General features: G+C 58.4%; 2 protein-coding genes across 17 annotated transcripts in view; one reads left to right on the top strand and one right to left on the bottom strand.

The window, feature by feature from the left end:
• LOC100026020 (zinc finger protein OZF-like) overlaps positions 1-13,939 on the bottom strand; it is a 515,718-nt gene that overhangs the window by 286,360 nt on the left and 215,419 nt on the right. The window lies entirely within an intron of this gene.
• TRPM2 (transient receptor potential cation channel subfamily M member 2) overlaps positions 1-13,939 on the top strand; it is a 59,091-nt gene that overhangs the window by 44,247 nt on the left and 905 nt on the right. For 2 of the 7 annotated variants that reach the window (XM_056814469.1, XM_056814471.1), the window contains exons 17-32: positions 657-870; positions 1,267-1,385; positions 1,780-1,912; positions 2,037-2,208; positions 2,767-2,950; positions 3,057-3,238; positions 5,101-5,233; positions 5,888-5,975; positions 6,724-6,811; positions 9,273-9,424; positions 9,594-9,670; positions 10,063-10,164; positions 10,745-10,831; positions 11,022-11,127; positions 13,077-13,178; positions 13,425-13,541. In XM_056814469.1, coding sequence (XP_056670447.1) covers positions 657-870; positions 1,267-1,385; positions 1,780-1,912; positions 2,037-2,208; positions 2,767-2,950; positions 3,057-3,238; positions 5,101-5,233; positions 5,888-5,975; positions 6,724-6,811; positions 9,273-9,424; positions 9,594-9,670; positions 10,063-10,164; positions 10,745-10,831; positions 11,022-11,127; positions 13,077-13,178; positions 13,425-13,541 — 2,056 coding nt within the window. The remainder of the gene's footprint in view (positions 1-656; positions 871-1,266; positions 1,386-1,779; positions 1,913-2,036; positions 2,209-2,766; positions 2,951-3,056; positions 3,239-5,100; positions 5,234-5,887; positions 5,976-6,723; positions 6,812-9,272; positions 9,425-9,593; positions 9,671-10,062; positions 10,165-10,744; positions 10,832-11,021; positions 11,128-13,076; positions 13,179-13,424; positions 13,542-13,939) is intronic. The other 5 variants (XM_056814470.1, XM_056814472.1, XM_056814475.1 and 2 more) reach the window with 3 other exon arrangements.

The raw sequence follows: 13,939 nt of genomic DNA, 5'->3' as shown, positions 1-13,939 counted from the left end.
TTCTGGTCAGTTGTTGTTCTTCCTCTTCTTCTCCTCCTCCTTCACCTTCTTCCTCCTCTCCTCCTTCTTCTGCTTTTTCTTCTCCTTCCTCTCCTCCTTCTGCTTCTTTTTCTTCTCCTTTCTCTCCTCTTTCTTCTTCCTTTTCTTGCTTTTTTCTTCTTCTCCTTCCTCTTCCTCTCCTTCTTCTCCCTCTTCTTCTTCCCAGGCCATCCCGCTCCCATGCTCTAGTTCCATTCTTTCGTCCTCTGACTGGGCTAAGCGAGGATGTGTGGCCTTAGAGGGGTTGGGCTACTGCCCTAAGCAGAATCTCTGCCTCTTTGGCCTTTGGCTAGGCAGAGCTGAGGTCGGTCTGGGCAGGGGCAGGGGCGGAAGCTGCACCAGCAGGACCATTCTGGCGAGGTTGTGTGCAGTGCCCACAGCTATTCCTTTCCCGCCAGCTCTTTCCTCGGGGGAGAGCCTATGCTCAGGCCTGGTAGTCTGCAGAGAGGGAGAGGGAGGCCAGACAGACCAGGAAACTTGCCCAAAGCCACACCGGCAGGATTCAAATCCAGATGGGGAGGCTCTTCAGCGGGGTGGAGTCTGGGGGTCCTCCAAGCCAAGCCAGGGTGACGGCCGATGGGCGGCCCATCGGTGTCCCTCCGCTCTGCTCCCCTCAGAGAGAAGAGGCTCCAGCCGGTGAGCTGCCTAGCCCGCTTCCGAGCCTTCTTCACGGCACCGGTGGTGATCTTCCACCTGAACATCCTGTCCTACTTCGCCTTCCTCTGGCTCTTCGCCTACGTGCTCATGGTCGACTTCCAGCCCGTGCCATCCTGGCGGGAGCTCGTCATCTACTTCTGGCTCTTCTCCCTGGTGTGCGAGGAGACGCGGCAGGTAGGGCCCGGGAGAGCCCCTTCCCGCAGGGCCTTCAGGGGGGCGGTCGCGAGCAGGCCGATGGGGGCTTCGGGAGGCCCAGGAGGGAGCTGGAGGCTGCCGGCTGCCGGCTGCCAGGCGCCTCCACGCCGGCCCTCTTGAGCCGTGTTCGGGAGCAGCAATGGCCATAAGGGCCCCCCCGAAGGGTTGGGAGCGGAAGGCGGAAGGAGGAAGAGCTGGCCGCCCCGCCCCCCGCCATGCCTCGGGCGAGGGGCGGGGCGAGGGCGGGGCAGGTGCTCCTTCCGGAAGGGCTGCTCCCTCCGAGCGCCCTCCTCTGGGGAACGGAGGCAGCGCCGAGAACCGAAGGAGCCGGGCGCCTCGCCCGCTCCCTCTTCCCACGCTCTGCTGCTCTTCCAGCTCTTCTACGACCCCGACGGCTTCGGCCTGTTGAAGATGGCCTCGCTCTACTTCAACGACTTCTGGAACAAGCTCGACGTCGGTGCTATCCTCATCTTCATCGCCGGGCTCACCTGCAGGTACGCGGCTGCCTGGCTTCTGCACTTCCTCCTCCCAGCCCGGCGCCTGGGCTTCCCCAGCCCCAATCGTCCCCCCCCCTCCCCTCCCAGGCCCAGCCTGGCCCCTTCGGAGGCCTCGTTTCTGGGGTTTGTCCCGGACGGGCAAGGCAGTGGGGGAAGTGACTCCTCCAGGGTCACCCAGCCGGAAAGTGGCCGAGGCGCCCCCCCCCCCCCCAGCCTGGGCTCCGCTCTTTGGGGTCGCTTCCTCCGCTGGGCACCGTAAAGCTCTCACTGATGGGGCAAAGGCCAAAAATGCAGATCCGGCTGGGCGGCCTCCCCGCCAGGGCCCGGGGTACCAGCTGAGGCCGAACCCGGGCCGCCCCATTGGTGCCCCTCCCTCCCTCCCGCCGAGCAGGTTGATCCCAGCCACCCTGTACCCCGGCCGGATCATCCTGGCCCTGGACTTCATCATGTTCTGCCTCCGCCTCATGCACATCTTCACGGTCAGCAAGACGCTGGGGCCCAAGATCATCATCGTGAAGAGGATGGTGGGTGGGGGAGGGAGGGAGGGAGAGGCGGGGGAGGAGAGGGAGGGAGGGGGAGGGAGAGAGGGAGGAGGAAGGGGGAGGGAGAAGGGGGGTTGTACCCATGGGCGCTCCGCTGTCTCCCCAGATGAAGGACGTCTTCTTCTTCCTCTTCTTGCTGGCCGTGTGGGTGGTGTCCTTTGGGGTCGCCAAGCAGGCCATCCTCATCCACAACGAGAGCCGGGTGGACTGGATCTTCCGGGGGGTGGTTTACCATTCCTACCTGACGATCTTCGGGCAGATCCCAACCTACATTGATGGTACCCTCCCCACCCCACCCCCAGGGTCAGGAAGACCAGGGTTCAAACTGGCCCCCAAGCTAACCCTCAATTTGCCTCAGTTTCCTCATCTGCAAAATGGGGATTGTAAGAGCTGCCGCCACCAAAGTGCTTAGCCCAGCGCCTGGCACACAGTAGGTGCCCGATGCTGGATGGCTGCCCTGCAGGTTCTGAGGGGAGCCCCTGCTGTGGGGCTAAGTTGGCTTCTTGGAAATGAGCCAGAACTGGGGGCTGGGAGGGAGGCTTCACCATCCTGCTTTTACAGTGGTGAGGGAGGCGGCAACCACAAAATAAAATGTACGAAGCCAGCCCTTAGGGAGACGTGAGGAGATTATGGCCAGTTAGCAGGCTAAGAGCTCTGGGCCTGGGCCTGGGCCCCCACCGAGGACTCCCCCTCTGAGTGCCCCCAGCCACCTGGGCCAAACCGCTGAAGGCATGTTCAGGGTCCCCTAGGCAGGATGGGGCAGGACTTGAACCCAGAGCCCCGTGGCTCCAAGGCCAGCTTTAGGGGCGCTGACAGGGGCCTGGCTCCATCCGCAGGGGTGAACTTCAATCCGGAGCAGTGTAGCCCCAATGGGACGGACCCATACAAGCCCAAGTGCCCCGAGAGCAGCGACGTCAACAACAAGCCCGTGTTCCCTGAGTGGCTAACGGTGATCCTCCTCTGCCTCTACCTGCTCTTCACCAACATTCTGCTCCTCAACCTCCTCATCGCCATGTTCAAGTGAGCCCGAGGGCAGAGGGTGGCTTGGGGCTGAGGAACGGGGACACTGGGCCAGTGGGGGGGACCTCTGCGGCCCCCCGACGCCTGCCCCCCCTCCCCCTCCCAGCTACACCTTCCAGCAGGTCCAGGAGCACACGGACCAGATCTGGAAGTTCCAGAGGCACGATCTGATTGAGGAGTACCATGGGCGGCCACCAGCGCCCCCCCCCTTTATCCTCTTCAACCACCTGCAGCTCTTTGTCAAAAGGGTCATCTTGGGCAAGCCCGCCAAGAGGCACAAGCAGCTCAGTAAGCACACGCGTGCACTAGGCGTGAACCCGCCCATGGACCCGCCACCCACCCTGTGCCCGTCTATCTGCCTTCTCTTCCTCTCACCCGCTCCTGCATGGGGGGAGGGACAAGTGGGCAGGAAGAGGGTGGCTTTGGCCCTGGTGTAGGATGCAGAGCCTCAGAGCCATACCACAAGGGGCTCCTCCTGGCTTCTTCCTCCCGCCCTCACCCTCCAAGGTTGGGAGCCTTCTTTAAGCAGTCCTGACCGTCGACGATTCAGGGAGACCACATGGACACAGACACGCAAAGGCAACGTTGTCTCCTGAGGAGGGAGAGATCTGGGAGAACTTCCTGTGGGAGGAGACCCGAGGGCCAAACTTCCAGGACAGATAGATATTCTAAGAGCAGGAAGGGAGCCAGGGGAGTGTCCCATGCATGGGAAAGGCCCATCCACAGCTATGGAGGGAGGCAAGAGATGGAGACGGAATGTTGTGTCTGGGCAGTGGTAAGCAGGCCAGGGAGGCTGGAGCGTAGTCCATGAGGAACAGATTGGCCCAGGAGTGGAGTTCGTGTTTGAGCCTAGAAGTAAAAGGGAGCCACAGTAGTTTGTGGAGTAGAGGAACGATGTGGCCAGACCTTCATGGAAGGGAAATCATGCTGGCAGCAGGATAGAGACTGGACCCGGCTGGGGAGAAGTGAGAAGCGGGGAGGTCCCTTCGATGCAGAATTCTGGGTGGGAGATAGTGCAGGCGTGGGCCTGTTGGTCATCAGGCAACAGGAATGAATTAGGCCCTCACTATGTGGCCATCCCAGAAAAAGAAAAACGACTGCCATGACCTCATGGAGCTCTCAGTCTAATGGGGAGATAGCAATAACAAGAAGGGAAAAGCAGGGGAGGGGCTGGGAAGGTCCCTAGGGAGGGTCCCCAGCTTGGGGGTCCAATGAAGACCTGCAGCTGGGGGACAGAGGATGAGATGCTTCCCTGTGCCCCCTCCTTCGATGAAGCACCTGGAAGCTATTCTCCACTGTCTATCCATTGTAGCAGGGGTCCGGGGAGCAAGGAGGGAGGAGTTGCAGCGTCATTCAATCTTGCTAGAAGAGGTTACTGGCCACAGTGGTGAGGGCCAGGAGCTCAGCAGGATGGGTCTGGGGTGCCACATGCTGCCTTTGAAAGCAAGGAGAGCCATCTCTAGGCAGAGACAGCACCAGGCTACCAGGGCTCTGTCTGAGTGGATGCCTGTATGCAGCATGAGCTGGGTATCAGGGAGGGACTCTCCTAGGGGGCTGAGAGTTTGAGGGTGTTGGGGATTGACTCCTTCATCCCTTCTCCTTCTTTTGCCTGTGGCTTTATAACTTATACCATGGTCCACCCTTAGAGCCCAAACCCAGGTCCTGCCTCCTGAGAACTTGGGAAGTGTGGTAGCCCTGTGGCCTCTGGGAGACAGGCTCAGAAACAGATTTCCTGTGGTGCCTGCAATTGGTAGGGAATGAGTCTGGCCTTTGGCAAGCCAGCCAGGGGAAAGGGGCTATCAGCAATCAAGGAGTCTGGGTTTTGGTGAGCCAGTCTGGGCAAAGGGGCTATCAGTAGTCAAGGAGTCTAGGATCTGGTAAACCAGCCAGGGCAATGGGACCATCAGGGAAAGGGGCCATCAGCAATCAAGGAGTCTGGCCTTTGGCGAGCCAGCCTGGGCAATCAGGGTTACCAACCAGAAACTTCTCAGAAGAGCTCCAAGACCCCCTGAACCATCTCTCTGCATGGCTTGGCTCCCCACCTGCCCTAGTTTCTTGCCAAGTGACCCACCTGCCAGACCCTGAAGGGGCTGCCAGGGGGCACATAAGCATAGTCCAGACTTCAACCATGTTTGCTTCCCTCCCAATAGAAAAGAAGTTGGAGAAGAATGAGGAAGCCACCCTGCTGTCTTGGGAGATCTACCTGAAGGAGAACTACCTGCAGAGTCAGCAGTACCAGCTAAAGCAAAGGACAGACCAGAAGATTGAGGACATGGGCAACAAGTAAGACCAGGTTCTGAGCTGGGGTGGGGGGAGACTGGCAGGTGGGCAGCCTGGCTGACAGTCACCAGGATGCCAGGTCCTGAGCAGGAGTGCCAACATCAAAGTTAAAGTCTTCAGGGTGCCAGGCCCCGAGGAAGGGTGGCTAGGGGTGGATGGATGGTCAGGCAGCCTTGCTGAGGATCCCCAGGGTGGTGGGCCCTAAGCAGGGGCTGCTGGTAGAGGGTAGTCAGGCCAAGGAAGGGGAGAAGGAGGAGAAGAGGAGAGGGGAGAGGAGGTACCTTCTCACTCTTGTCTGTGCCAAGCTCAGCCATTTCCTCAAGGGTTCATTTGGACTTCTCTGGGGCCGCTGCTCTGTCCCTTACATTGCCATCTTCCTTGTCACCATCATAGGCGTCTCCTGGTGCCACCCTCTCCTCTTCCTAGGCCTCATTTCCTGATCTCTTTTGCCATCCCCTGGAGGGTGCCTGGGGAGAGGGAGCTGCATTGTGGCTTCTGGTCAGGGAAGCCCAAGCGGCCAGTGAGTCGGGAAAAGGAAGGAAGACCAGGAGGGCTGGGAGGGAGGCCATGGAGGATGCACGGAGACAGGCCGACGGAGGTTAGCAGCTTCCTAAGGGCCACCCTGCACTGGGGGCTGCCTGGCACTCTCTGTTCCAGGATTGACATCATGATGGACCTGCTGGACTTGGATCACCTCAAGAGGATGGGCTTTGTAGAGCAGAGGCTGGCGTACCTGGAAGAGCAGGTGAGCTGGGAGCCTTCCTGCGTGTCCCGGGCATAGGCTCAGCAGCCCCGGTGGGCACAAGGGGGGGATCCGGGCAGCCTTGGGGGGCCACAGACCCAGGAGGGGACACCTCTGCAGCCTAGCCCTGCCCCCATTGGGGCGGGAAGCAGATACTCCAGTGTAGCTTGTCTTGGGGTGCCCTCTGGACCTGGCTGACCACCTCGGGGTGGGGGGCTCAGCCTGCCCTGGGCTTGGTTTGAAAGGGCGCTCCTGGCCCCCCAAATAGCCACAAGGCCTCGGCCAATCCATGGCCACTCCTGGGCTGAGGAGGTTTGGCCTCTAGTCACACTCCTTGGTGGGCACCTGGCTCGTCTGTAGCCACATCCTCTGGCACTTCCAGGGTTTCTGGGCCTTCTCACAGGCCCTCGTACCCGGGCCCAGGCCTCAGGGCTCATTGAGCTGCCCAATCAGGCACAGACCTGACGGTATAAGCCAGGCCTGCCTGAAGGGGGCCCAGCATGGTCTGGCTTGAGAATTCAAATGAGTTCTATTTATAGTGTTCGTTCAGATTTAAAAGGAGCCAAACTAACCCAAGCCTGGCCTGGAGGAAGAAGAGAAAAAGGGAGACACACACAAAGGAAGGGAAAAGGATGCTGGGAAACACAAGGAATTCTGGGGAAAGTAGTCTTGGGGTTCAGGATTTTCCAGCTGGTCACTGGTGGTGCCTGGAAGGAGGCCCCTGACAGGCTGCTTGGCATGTTCTGCTCAGATGTTCCAGTCCACCAAGGCCTTGACCTGGATCATCCGGGCGCTGAGGGACAACGGCTTCGGCTCCGAGGACGATGTGCCCGTCTTGGGTGAGTCTCGTCTATGGTTGATGCGTCCAAATGCACACCTGGGGCAGGATTTGAACTCCAGTCCTGTCCCCAGAGCACAGCCTCCCAAGCCCAGGTACCCATGGCTGCCCTTCCCTGCCGTTTAGACGCTGTGACCCTCCCTTCCAGGGTCTGGCCCAGGGACTCAGCTCTTTGGACCCAGCAGTTCAGAGCTGAGTCTTCCCCTGCGGGATAACGAGGGCGGGTGGAGAACACAGTCAGGCCCTTCTTCTCCCCCCTCAGGTTGGGGTATGGGGAGAGGGAGGAAGCCAGCCCAGGCTTTGTGCCCTTCCCAGCTGCAGGATTCTGCAAGTGGCCCTTGCTCAGTTTCCCCATCTGTCAAATGGGGATGAAAGCAACACTTCCCTCACATGAGATTATATTTGGAAAGCTCCCTCCTTGGAGACCTTGACATGCTGTCCACAAAAGTTTCCAGTGGTTCTGGGTCATGGAAGACAGGGATAGGGAGGAGGGCAAGGAGATCCTCCATGGAGATATGAGGGAGGGCAGGGAGGCAGAAGGCATCTGGGAGGGAGGGAGGAAAAAAGGAAGGGAGGGATGAAGGAAGGAAGGAAGGAAGGAAGGAAGGAAGGAAGGAAGGAAGGAAGGAAGGAAGGAAGGAAGGAAGGAAGGAAAGGGAGAAAGAGAAAGGAAGGAAGGGAGGAAGGGAGGGAGGAAGGAAGGGAGGAAGACAGGGAGGGAGGGAGCGAGGAAGGAAGGAAGGAAGGAAGGAAAGGGAGAAAGAGAAAGGAAGGGAGGAAGGAAGGGAAAGAGGAAGGAGGGAGGGAGGAAGGAAGGGAGGAAGGAAGGAAGGAGGAAGGGAGCAAGGAAGGAACAAGGAAGGAAGGAAAGGGAGAAAGAGAAAGGAAGGAAGAAAAAGGAAGGAAGGGAGGGAGGGAGGAAGGAGGGAAGGAATGATGGGAGGAGGAAAGGAAGGGAGGAAGGAGGGAAGGAAGGAAGGAAGGAAGGAAGGAAGGAAGGAAGGAAGGAAGGAAGGAAGGAAGGAAAAGGAGAAAGAGAAATGAAGGAAGGAAGGAAGGAAAGGGAGAAAGAGAAATGAAGGAAGGGAGGAAGGAAGGAAGGAAGAGAGGGAGGGAGTGAGGAAGGAAGAAAGGAATGAAGGGAGGAAGGAGGGAAGGAAGAGAAGGAGGAAGGAGGGAAGGGAGGAAGGAAGGAAGGAAGGAAGGGAAGGAGGAAGGAAGGGAGGAAGAAAGGAAGGAGGAAGGGAGCAAGGAAGGAAGGAAGGAAGGAAGGAAGGAAAGGGAGAAAGAGAAATGAAGGAAGGAAGGAAGAGAGGGAGGGAGGGAGCAAGGAAGGAAGAAAGGAATGAAGGGAGGAAGGAGGGAAGGGAGGAAGGAAGGAAGGAGGAAGGAAGCGAGGAAGGAACAAGGAAGGAAGAAAAGGGAGAAAGAGAAAGGAAGGAAGAAAAAGGAAGGAAGGGAGGGAGGAAGGGAGGGAGGGAGGAAGGAGGGAAGGAAGGGTGGGAGGAGGGAAGGGAGGGAGGAAGGAAGGGGGAGCGAGGAAGGAAGGAAGGAAGGAAGGAAGGAAGGAAGGAAGGAAGGAAGGAAGGAAGGAAGGAAGGAAGGAAAGGGAGAAAGAAAGGAAGGAAGAAAGGGAGGGAGGGAGCGAGGAAGGAATAAAGGAAGGGAGGAAGGAAGGGAGGAAGGAAGGAAGGAGGAAGGGAGCGAGGAAGGAACAAGGAAGGAAGGAAAGGGAGAAAGAGAAAGGAAGGAAGAAAAAGGAAGGAAGGAAGGAAGGAAGGGAGGAAGGAGGGAAGGAAGGATGGGAGGAGGGAAGGAAGGAGGGAAGGAAGGGAGGGAGGAAGGAACAAGGAAGGAAAGAAGGAAAGGGAAGGGAGGGAGGGAGGAAGGGAAGGAGGAAGGAAGGGAGGGAAGGAGAAAGAAAGGAAGGAGGGAAGGAAGGAGGAAGGAGGGAAGGGAGGGAGGGAGGAAGGGAGGAAGGAAGGGAGGAAGGAAGGAAGGAGGAAGGGAGCGAGGAAGGAACAAGGAAGGAAGGAAAGGGAGAAAGAAAGGAAGGAAGAGAAAGGAGGAAGGAGGGAAGGGAAGGAAGGAAGGAAGGAAAATAAATAGGCCTCAGTATGGGGGACAAAGAGTGTTCTGAGACCACACATGTAGCACGCACATGTATGTGTGTGTGTGTGTGTATGAGAGAGAGGAGGGAGGGTGGGAGAGGAGTGGGGGGTGACTTCGGGTCTGCCACTTCCTCTCTGGGCCATTTCCCTTCTTGGCAAAAGGTGGGCATTGGGCTGGCCAGACCCCAAAGGCCCCTCCAGCTCTGACCGTCTAGTACCTTTCTCAGTTGGTTCAGTGTGTGAGGATGGGGAGTCAGGAATGGTGGGACTGAGGTGACCTGAGGCGGGGACTCCCTGGCCCTGGGGCATGGGGTGGGCTCCTGAGGCATCTGCCTGTGGCTCCCCCCTCAGTCTCCCGGAAGATGTCGGATGGGAAGGAATACGAGTCAGGAGACAAGCATGAAGACACCGAGGACTTGTACCACGTGAATGCGCGCCACCTGCTGTACCCCAACTCCACTGTCATGCGTTTCCCTGTGCCCAATGAGAAGGTGCCCTGGGAGGTAAGAGCCGGAGGGCCTGGGGGCACAGAGGATGGGCCTTCCTTCCCTCCCAACAGCCCGAGGCCTCGTCCCTGCTGGTCCTGAAGGGACCTGGATCACTCCGGCCTTGACAAGATGGCGGCCGTAGGGCCCCAGGCAGGACGTTGGTTGAAAGATGGTTTCTTCACAGCAGGAATTCCATATCTATGATCCTCCCTTTTACACGGCCGAGAGAAAGGAGAAGGCCACCTCGGACCCGGTGGGAAAGTGAGTCAAGGGTGCCGGGCTTCCTTCCCTCAGCACTGGGGTGGGGGTCCCAGAGGTGGGCTCTGACACAGGCCAGATGAGGCTGGAGCCCCCACCAAGGGCTTACACGGAACCCATCAGGGAGTAGTCGGGTCATCCAGAGGACTGGAGCCAACCTGGGATCTGGGGACTAGAGCCAGGACAGGCCCAGTTTGCCCAGGTAGAGGGTGGGGAGTGCTGGACACTCCTGGCTCTGCCAGACCAGCCTGGGCAAACCAGAGCCCTCCTCTGTTGTGGGAGCCAAAGCCTCCTTGAGAAAGCCGTCTCCTGCCCCAGCCTCCCCTGCTCCTCTGCTGTGCTGTGCTGGGAGGCCCCCCTAAGGGCCCCTGGGCCTGCCTCTACTTATCTTCCAGTTCTCTGGAGTCTCTGTCCAGGATCAATTACAATGCCATGGATGGGCTGATCAACAGACAAAGTTTCCACGGACCGTACATGGTCCAGGACGGGCTCTCCCTGTGAGTCGGCTTGAATTTCTTGTGCTCTGATGGGCCCCTTCTTGCCCAGCACCTTCAGGATCTGGGCCAGCCTGGCTTCCACCTGCCTGAGGGGACCCACGTCCCTCCCCGCCTCCATCTAGTGGGTGCTGCTGCTCCCTAGACTAATGGCTGCTCAGATTCTCTTTGTGGAAGGGACCGTCATGTGAGGAAACTCCCCCTGACAGTGTAGCTTGGCACTTCCTCTGCAGGGAATCATGGTGATGAGTTGCCCAGAGCATGGAGAGGTTGAATGTTTTCCTAAGGCGCCTCCAGCCCGCTCTTCCTACTGTAGCGAGAGCCTTGGGCCATCTGTGATATTGCCCCACGCGTCCCGAGCTAGTCCAAGGCGTCTTCCAAAGAGGTGCCCAGCAAGGGGATGGTGCCAGGGCCGATGGCTGGCAGAAGCAGCTTCCCAGAGGCTGCCAGCTTTGCCTGCTCAACTGTTTCCACTCAAATTCCTTCATGAAAAGGAAACGTTCCATTAGCCATGGGTCTTCCCTTGACCGCAGAGATTGTTCTGGAAAGGCCTCAGACCAACTCTGTGTCCTCCCTGTGCCAGGAACCCCATGGGACGCACGGGACTGCGAGGGAGGGGGAGCCTCTGCTGCTTTGGACCGAATCACGCCCTGCACCCTGTTATTACACGGTGGGTAGCTTCATGAGAGCCGGCCTCCTTTCTTTGTTTGGGGGCCGTGTGTGAATTCTGTACCTCAGCGGAAGTCAGAGGAATGGAAGGACCCCACTTAGTAGGCTTCCTGAATCATTTCCTGGGTTGGATATTGAGAAACTTGGATATTGGAGACATCCAAGGCAGGCAACGCCCTGCTCTCTTTCAGCTGGCGGCGGAATCAAGATGGGGCCATTTGCAGAAAAAGCATAAAGAAGATGCTGGAGATCTTGGTCGTCAAGCATGCGCTTTCAGAACACTGGGCTTTGCCAGGGGTATGTGGCCATTGGCCAGTTGGTTGATGTCAATGGCTCCTTCCTTCCTTCCTTGCTTCCTTGCTTCCTTGCTTCCTTCCTTCCTTTTTCTGCCTTCCCTCCCTCCTTCCTGCCTTCCCTCCCTCCCTCCCTCCTTCCTTCCTTCCTTCCTTCCTTCCTTCCTTCCTTCCTTCCTTCCTTCCTTCCTTCCTTCCTTCCTTCCTTCCTTCCTTCCTTCCTTCCTTTTTCTGCCTTTCCTCCCTCCTTCCCTCCTTCCCTCCCTCCCTCCCCCCTGCCTCCTCCCTCCCTCCCTTTCTTCCTCCCCTTTCCTGCTTTCCCTCCCTTCGCCCCTTCCATTTTTCATTCATTTACTCATTCTACACATTTTGGTTAAGTGCTTTCTCTGTATGAGGATCTCTACTAAAAGTTGAGGGACAAAGACTTCATTAGTGTTTGTGTTGGACTCATTTCTTCAAGGATCTGTGACTTAAGGGCAGAAGAGTGCTTGTCAGTCTCGGGTAGGCTTCCTTTGTGAGCAGCCGTGGCCCAGACATTCATATCTCTGTGGTAATCTTTTCTGGTCCTTGGGTGACAGACACCTACAGCCTGCTCCTGGGCCCTTCCACCATTATGGACTCCATTGGGATGGCAAGACATGGCAGGGCACCAAAGCGGAACTTTAGTCAGGGAGAAGGGAGGGAGGAAAGCACTTCCCTTTCGTCTGGGATCTCACAGAATGGGAGAGTGGATGGAGGCACATATGACCCTCATTCAGACGAGGTCCAGGGTACCCTTTGGACTCGCCTCTCCTCGTCTTTGTGGCCATCATCTACCAGCCTCCAGGTCTTCTTCTGACGTTCTCAGTGCATTAGGAGCCAGTACGCTCTTCTTTCCACTGGCCTTGCAGATTACTCACTGGCCCTTTGCCATTCTCTGCCCTCCTTGTCCCTAAGTGTCCTGGCCTCCTCGGTTTTCCTTCAGCCCCATGATGAAGGGTCACCTTTTGGGCCTCCTCATCTCGAGGAGTATACCACCTCCAAGAGTGGGAGCTTGAAATTTCCTTCTGAGCCGCCCCCAATCTCTTGCCCTCTTCTAGACTCTCACACATCCCATTTCCTGTTCTTCCTCCTTTCTAGGACTCCAGAGCTCTTGGACTCTCAGGGCCCGATTATCTCCTTCCCTGTTTCTTTCATTAGCTTTATTCATCTCCATTCCTTGTCTTGGGATCTGAGGAGCAGCACTTGAGAGCTGGAAGGACCTTGGAGGTCATCTAGCCAGTCTCTTTATTTTATAAATGAGTAAACTGAGGTCACAGAGGTGAAGAGCCTTGTCCAAGAGCACACAGATGTGGGGCCAGGATTTGAATCTAGGACCTCTTGACCTCAGATCTTGAGCTCTTTCCACTGTGCCATGTAGTGCTTCCTCCTCCATTTTCCCATAGCCCCCATTCTGGACCGTCTGGCCATCCCTTCCATGGGGCCTAACTACCAGCCCTGGTGTCTGTGCTCTTCTGCACGGTGGCTCCCAAAAGAAAGCTTTCCCTGACTGCAGAACGAAGTGGCTGCCCAGGAGACGGTCGCCTCTTCACCCCTCGGGTCTTGTTGGGCGGCTGTCCCAGGAGGTTGTCGTAGGAACTCTTGTATAGGTGGAGGGCGGACCGGATGCCTCTGGGCTTCCATTTGTCTCCAAGGCTCTGAATTCTAAACCTGCCCCCCAGCTTGTCTGTGAGTTGGTGACCTGGAGCTGTTTTAAGGGCTGAGGCTGCCCTGTAGGTCCTCCAGCCAAGCCTGGGTGACTGCGCAGGGCATCAAGGCGTAAGCTTCTGAGGCAGCTGCTCGCTGTGGTGCGATGAAGGAAAGGTCCCGCTCGGTGCTGGGCTCTGATCCTCGGCTTCTTCCTCTGTGAGATGGGCCGCTGGGGGGAAAGGCCTGGCCTCTGGCCAGCGGCATCGACTTTGGGGCTCTCTCTAGGGATCTCTGGAGCCTGGCGAGATGCTGCCCCGCAAGCTGAAGAGGATCCTGAGCCAAGAATTCTGGCAGTACTTTGAGGCCCTGCTGAAGCAGGGTGCCGAGGTAGGCCGTCCGTAGCCTGTCCAGGGAAGGCGGGCTCAGGAGGGCCCCACTCCGGGGATCACAGGGAAGCCCCAGACGTGGGCCAGAAGAGGGTGGCGAAGGCGGGTGCCCTGGTGAGGAGAAGGCTTTGGCCAAGGCCTGATTGAAGGGGGGGGGGGAGGGACTTGGATGAGAAGAAAGCCGAGGCCCACCGTGGGTGCTTGCCCTGGGCCTGCTCATCCCCCGCCCCTGCTCCGCCCTCCCCAGGTCTACAAGGGCTACGTGGACGACCCGAGGAACACAGATAACGCCTGGATAGAGACCATCGCCATCAGCGTTCACTTCAAGGACCAGAACGACCTGGAGCTGAAGCGGCTGAACTCCGTAAGCGCCCTCCGAGGCCCCCCGGCCCCGGGGTCTCCCAGGCTTCCGGCTTTCTCCACTAGAGATTAGTGGCAGAAGGAAGAGGCGCGGGTGGCCAAGAGTTGTGGCAGGGGGTGCTGGAGGAGAGGGAGGGCTCAGGGGGCGCCTGGCTCTCTTGGCGGCCAGAGGGCACGTGTCCCTTGGGTGGGGGGGGGGCTGCATGCAGAAGACTCTCATGGGAGGAAGACCTGCGGTGGGTGGCAGGTGTAGACGACAGGCAGCTCGGCCAGAGGAGGGGGTGGACGACGGGCGGCAGATGCAGAGGGGAAGAGCAGAGGGAGCTGCTTCTGGACAGATGTGGCCTGGGCCCTGGGCACGCCGAGACAGGAAGGAAGCTGCCCCGCCTGTCCTCGAGGGGG

This window comes from Monodelphis domestica, chromosome 2 (assembly GCF_027887165.1).
Source record: "Monodelphis domestica isolate mMonDom1 chromosome 2, mMonDom1.pri, whole genome shotgun sequence".
Classification (NCBI taxonomy): Eukaryota; Metazoa; Chordata; class Mammalia; order Didelphimorphia; family Didelphidae; genus Monodelphis; species Monodelphis domestica.
The sequence above is the reverse complement of the archived record's forward strand: the minus strand, read 5'-3'. Positions and strand labels throughout refer to the sequence as shown.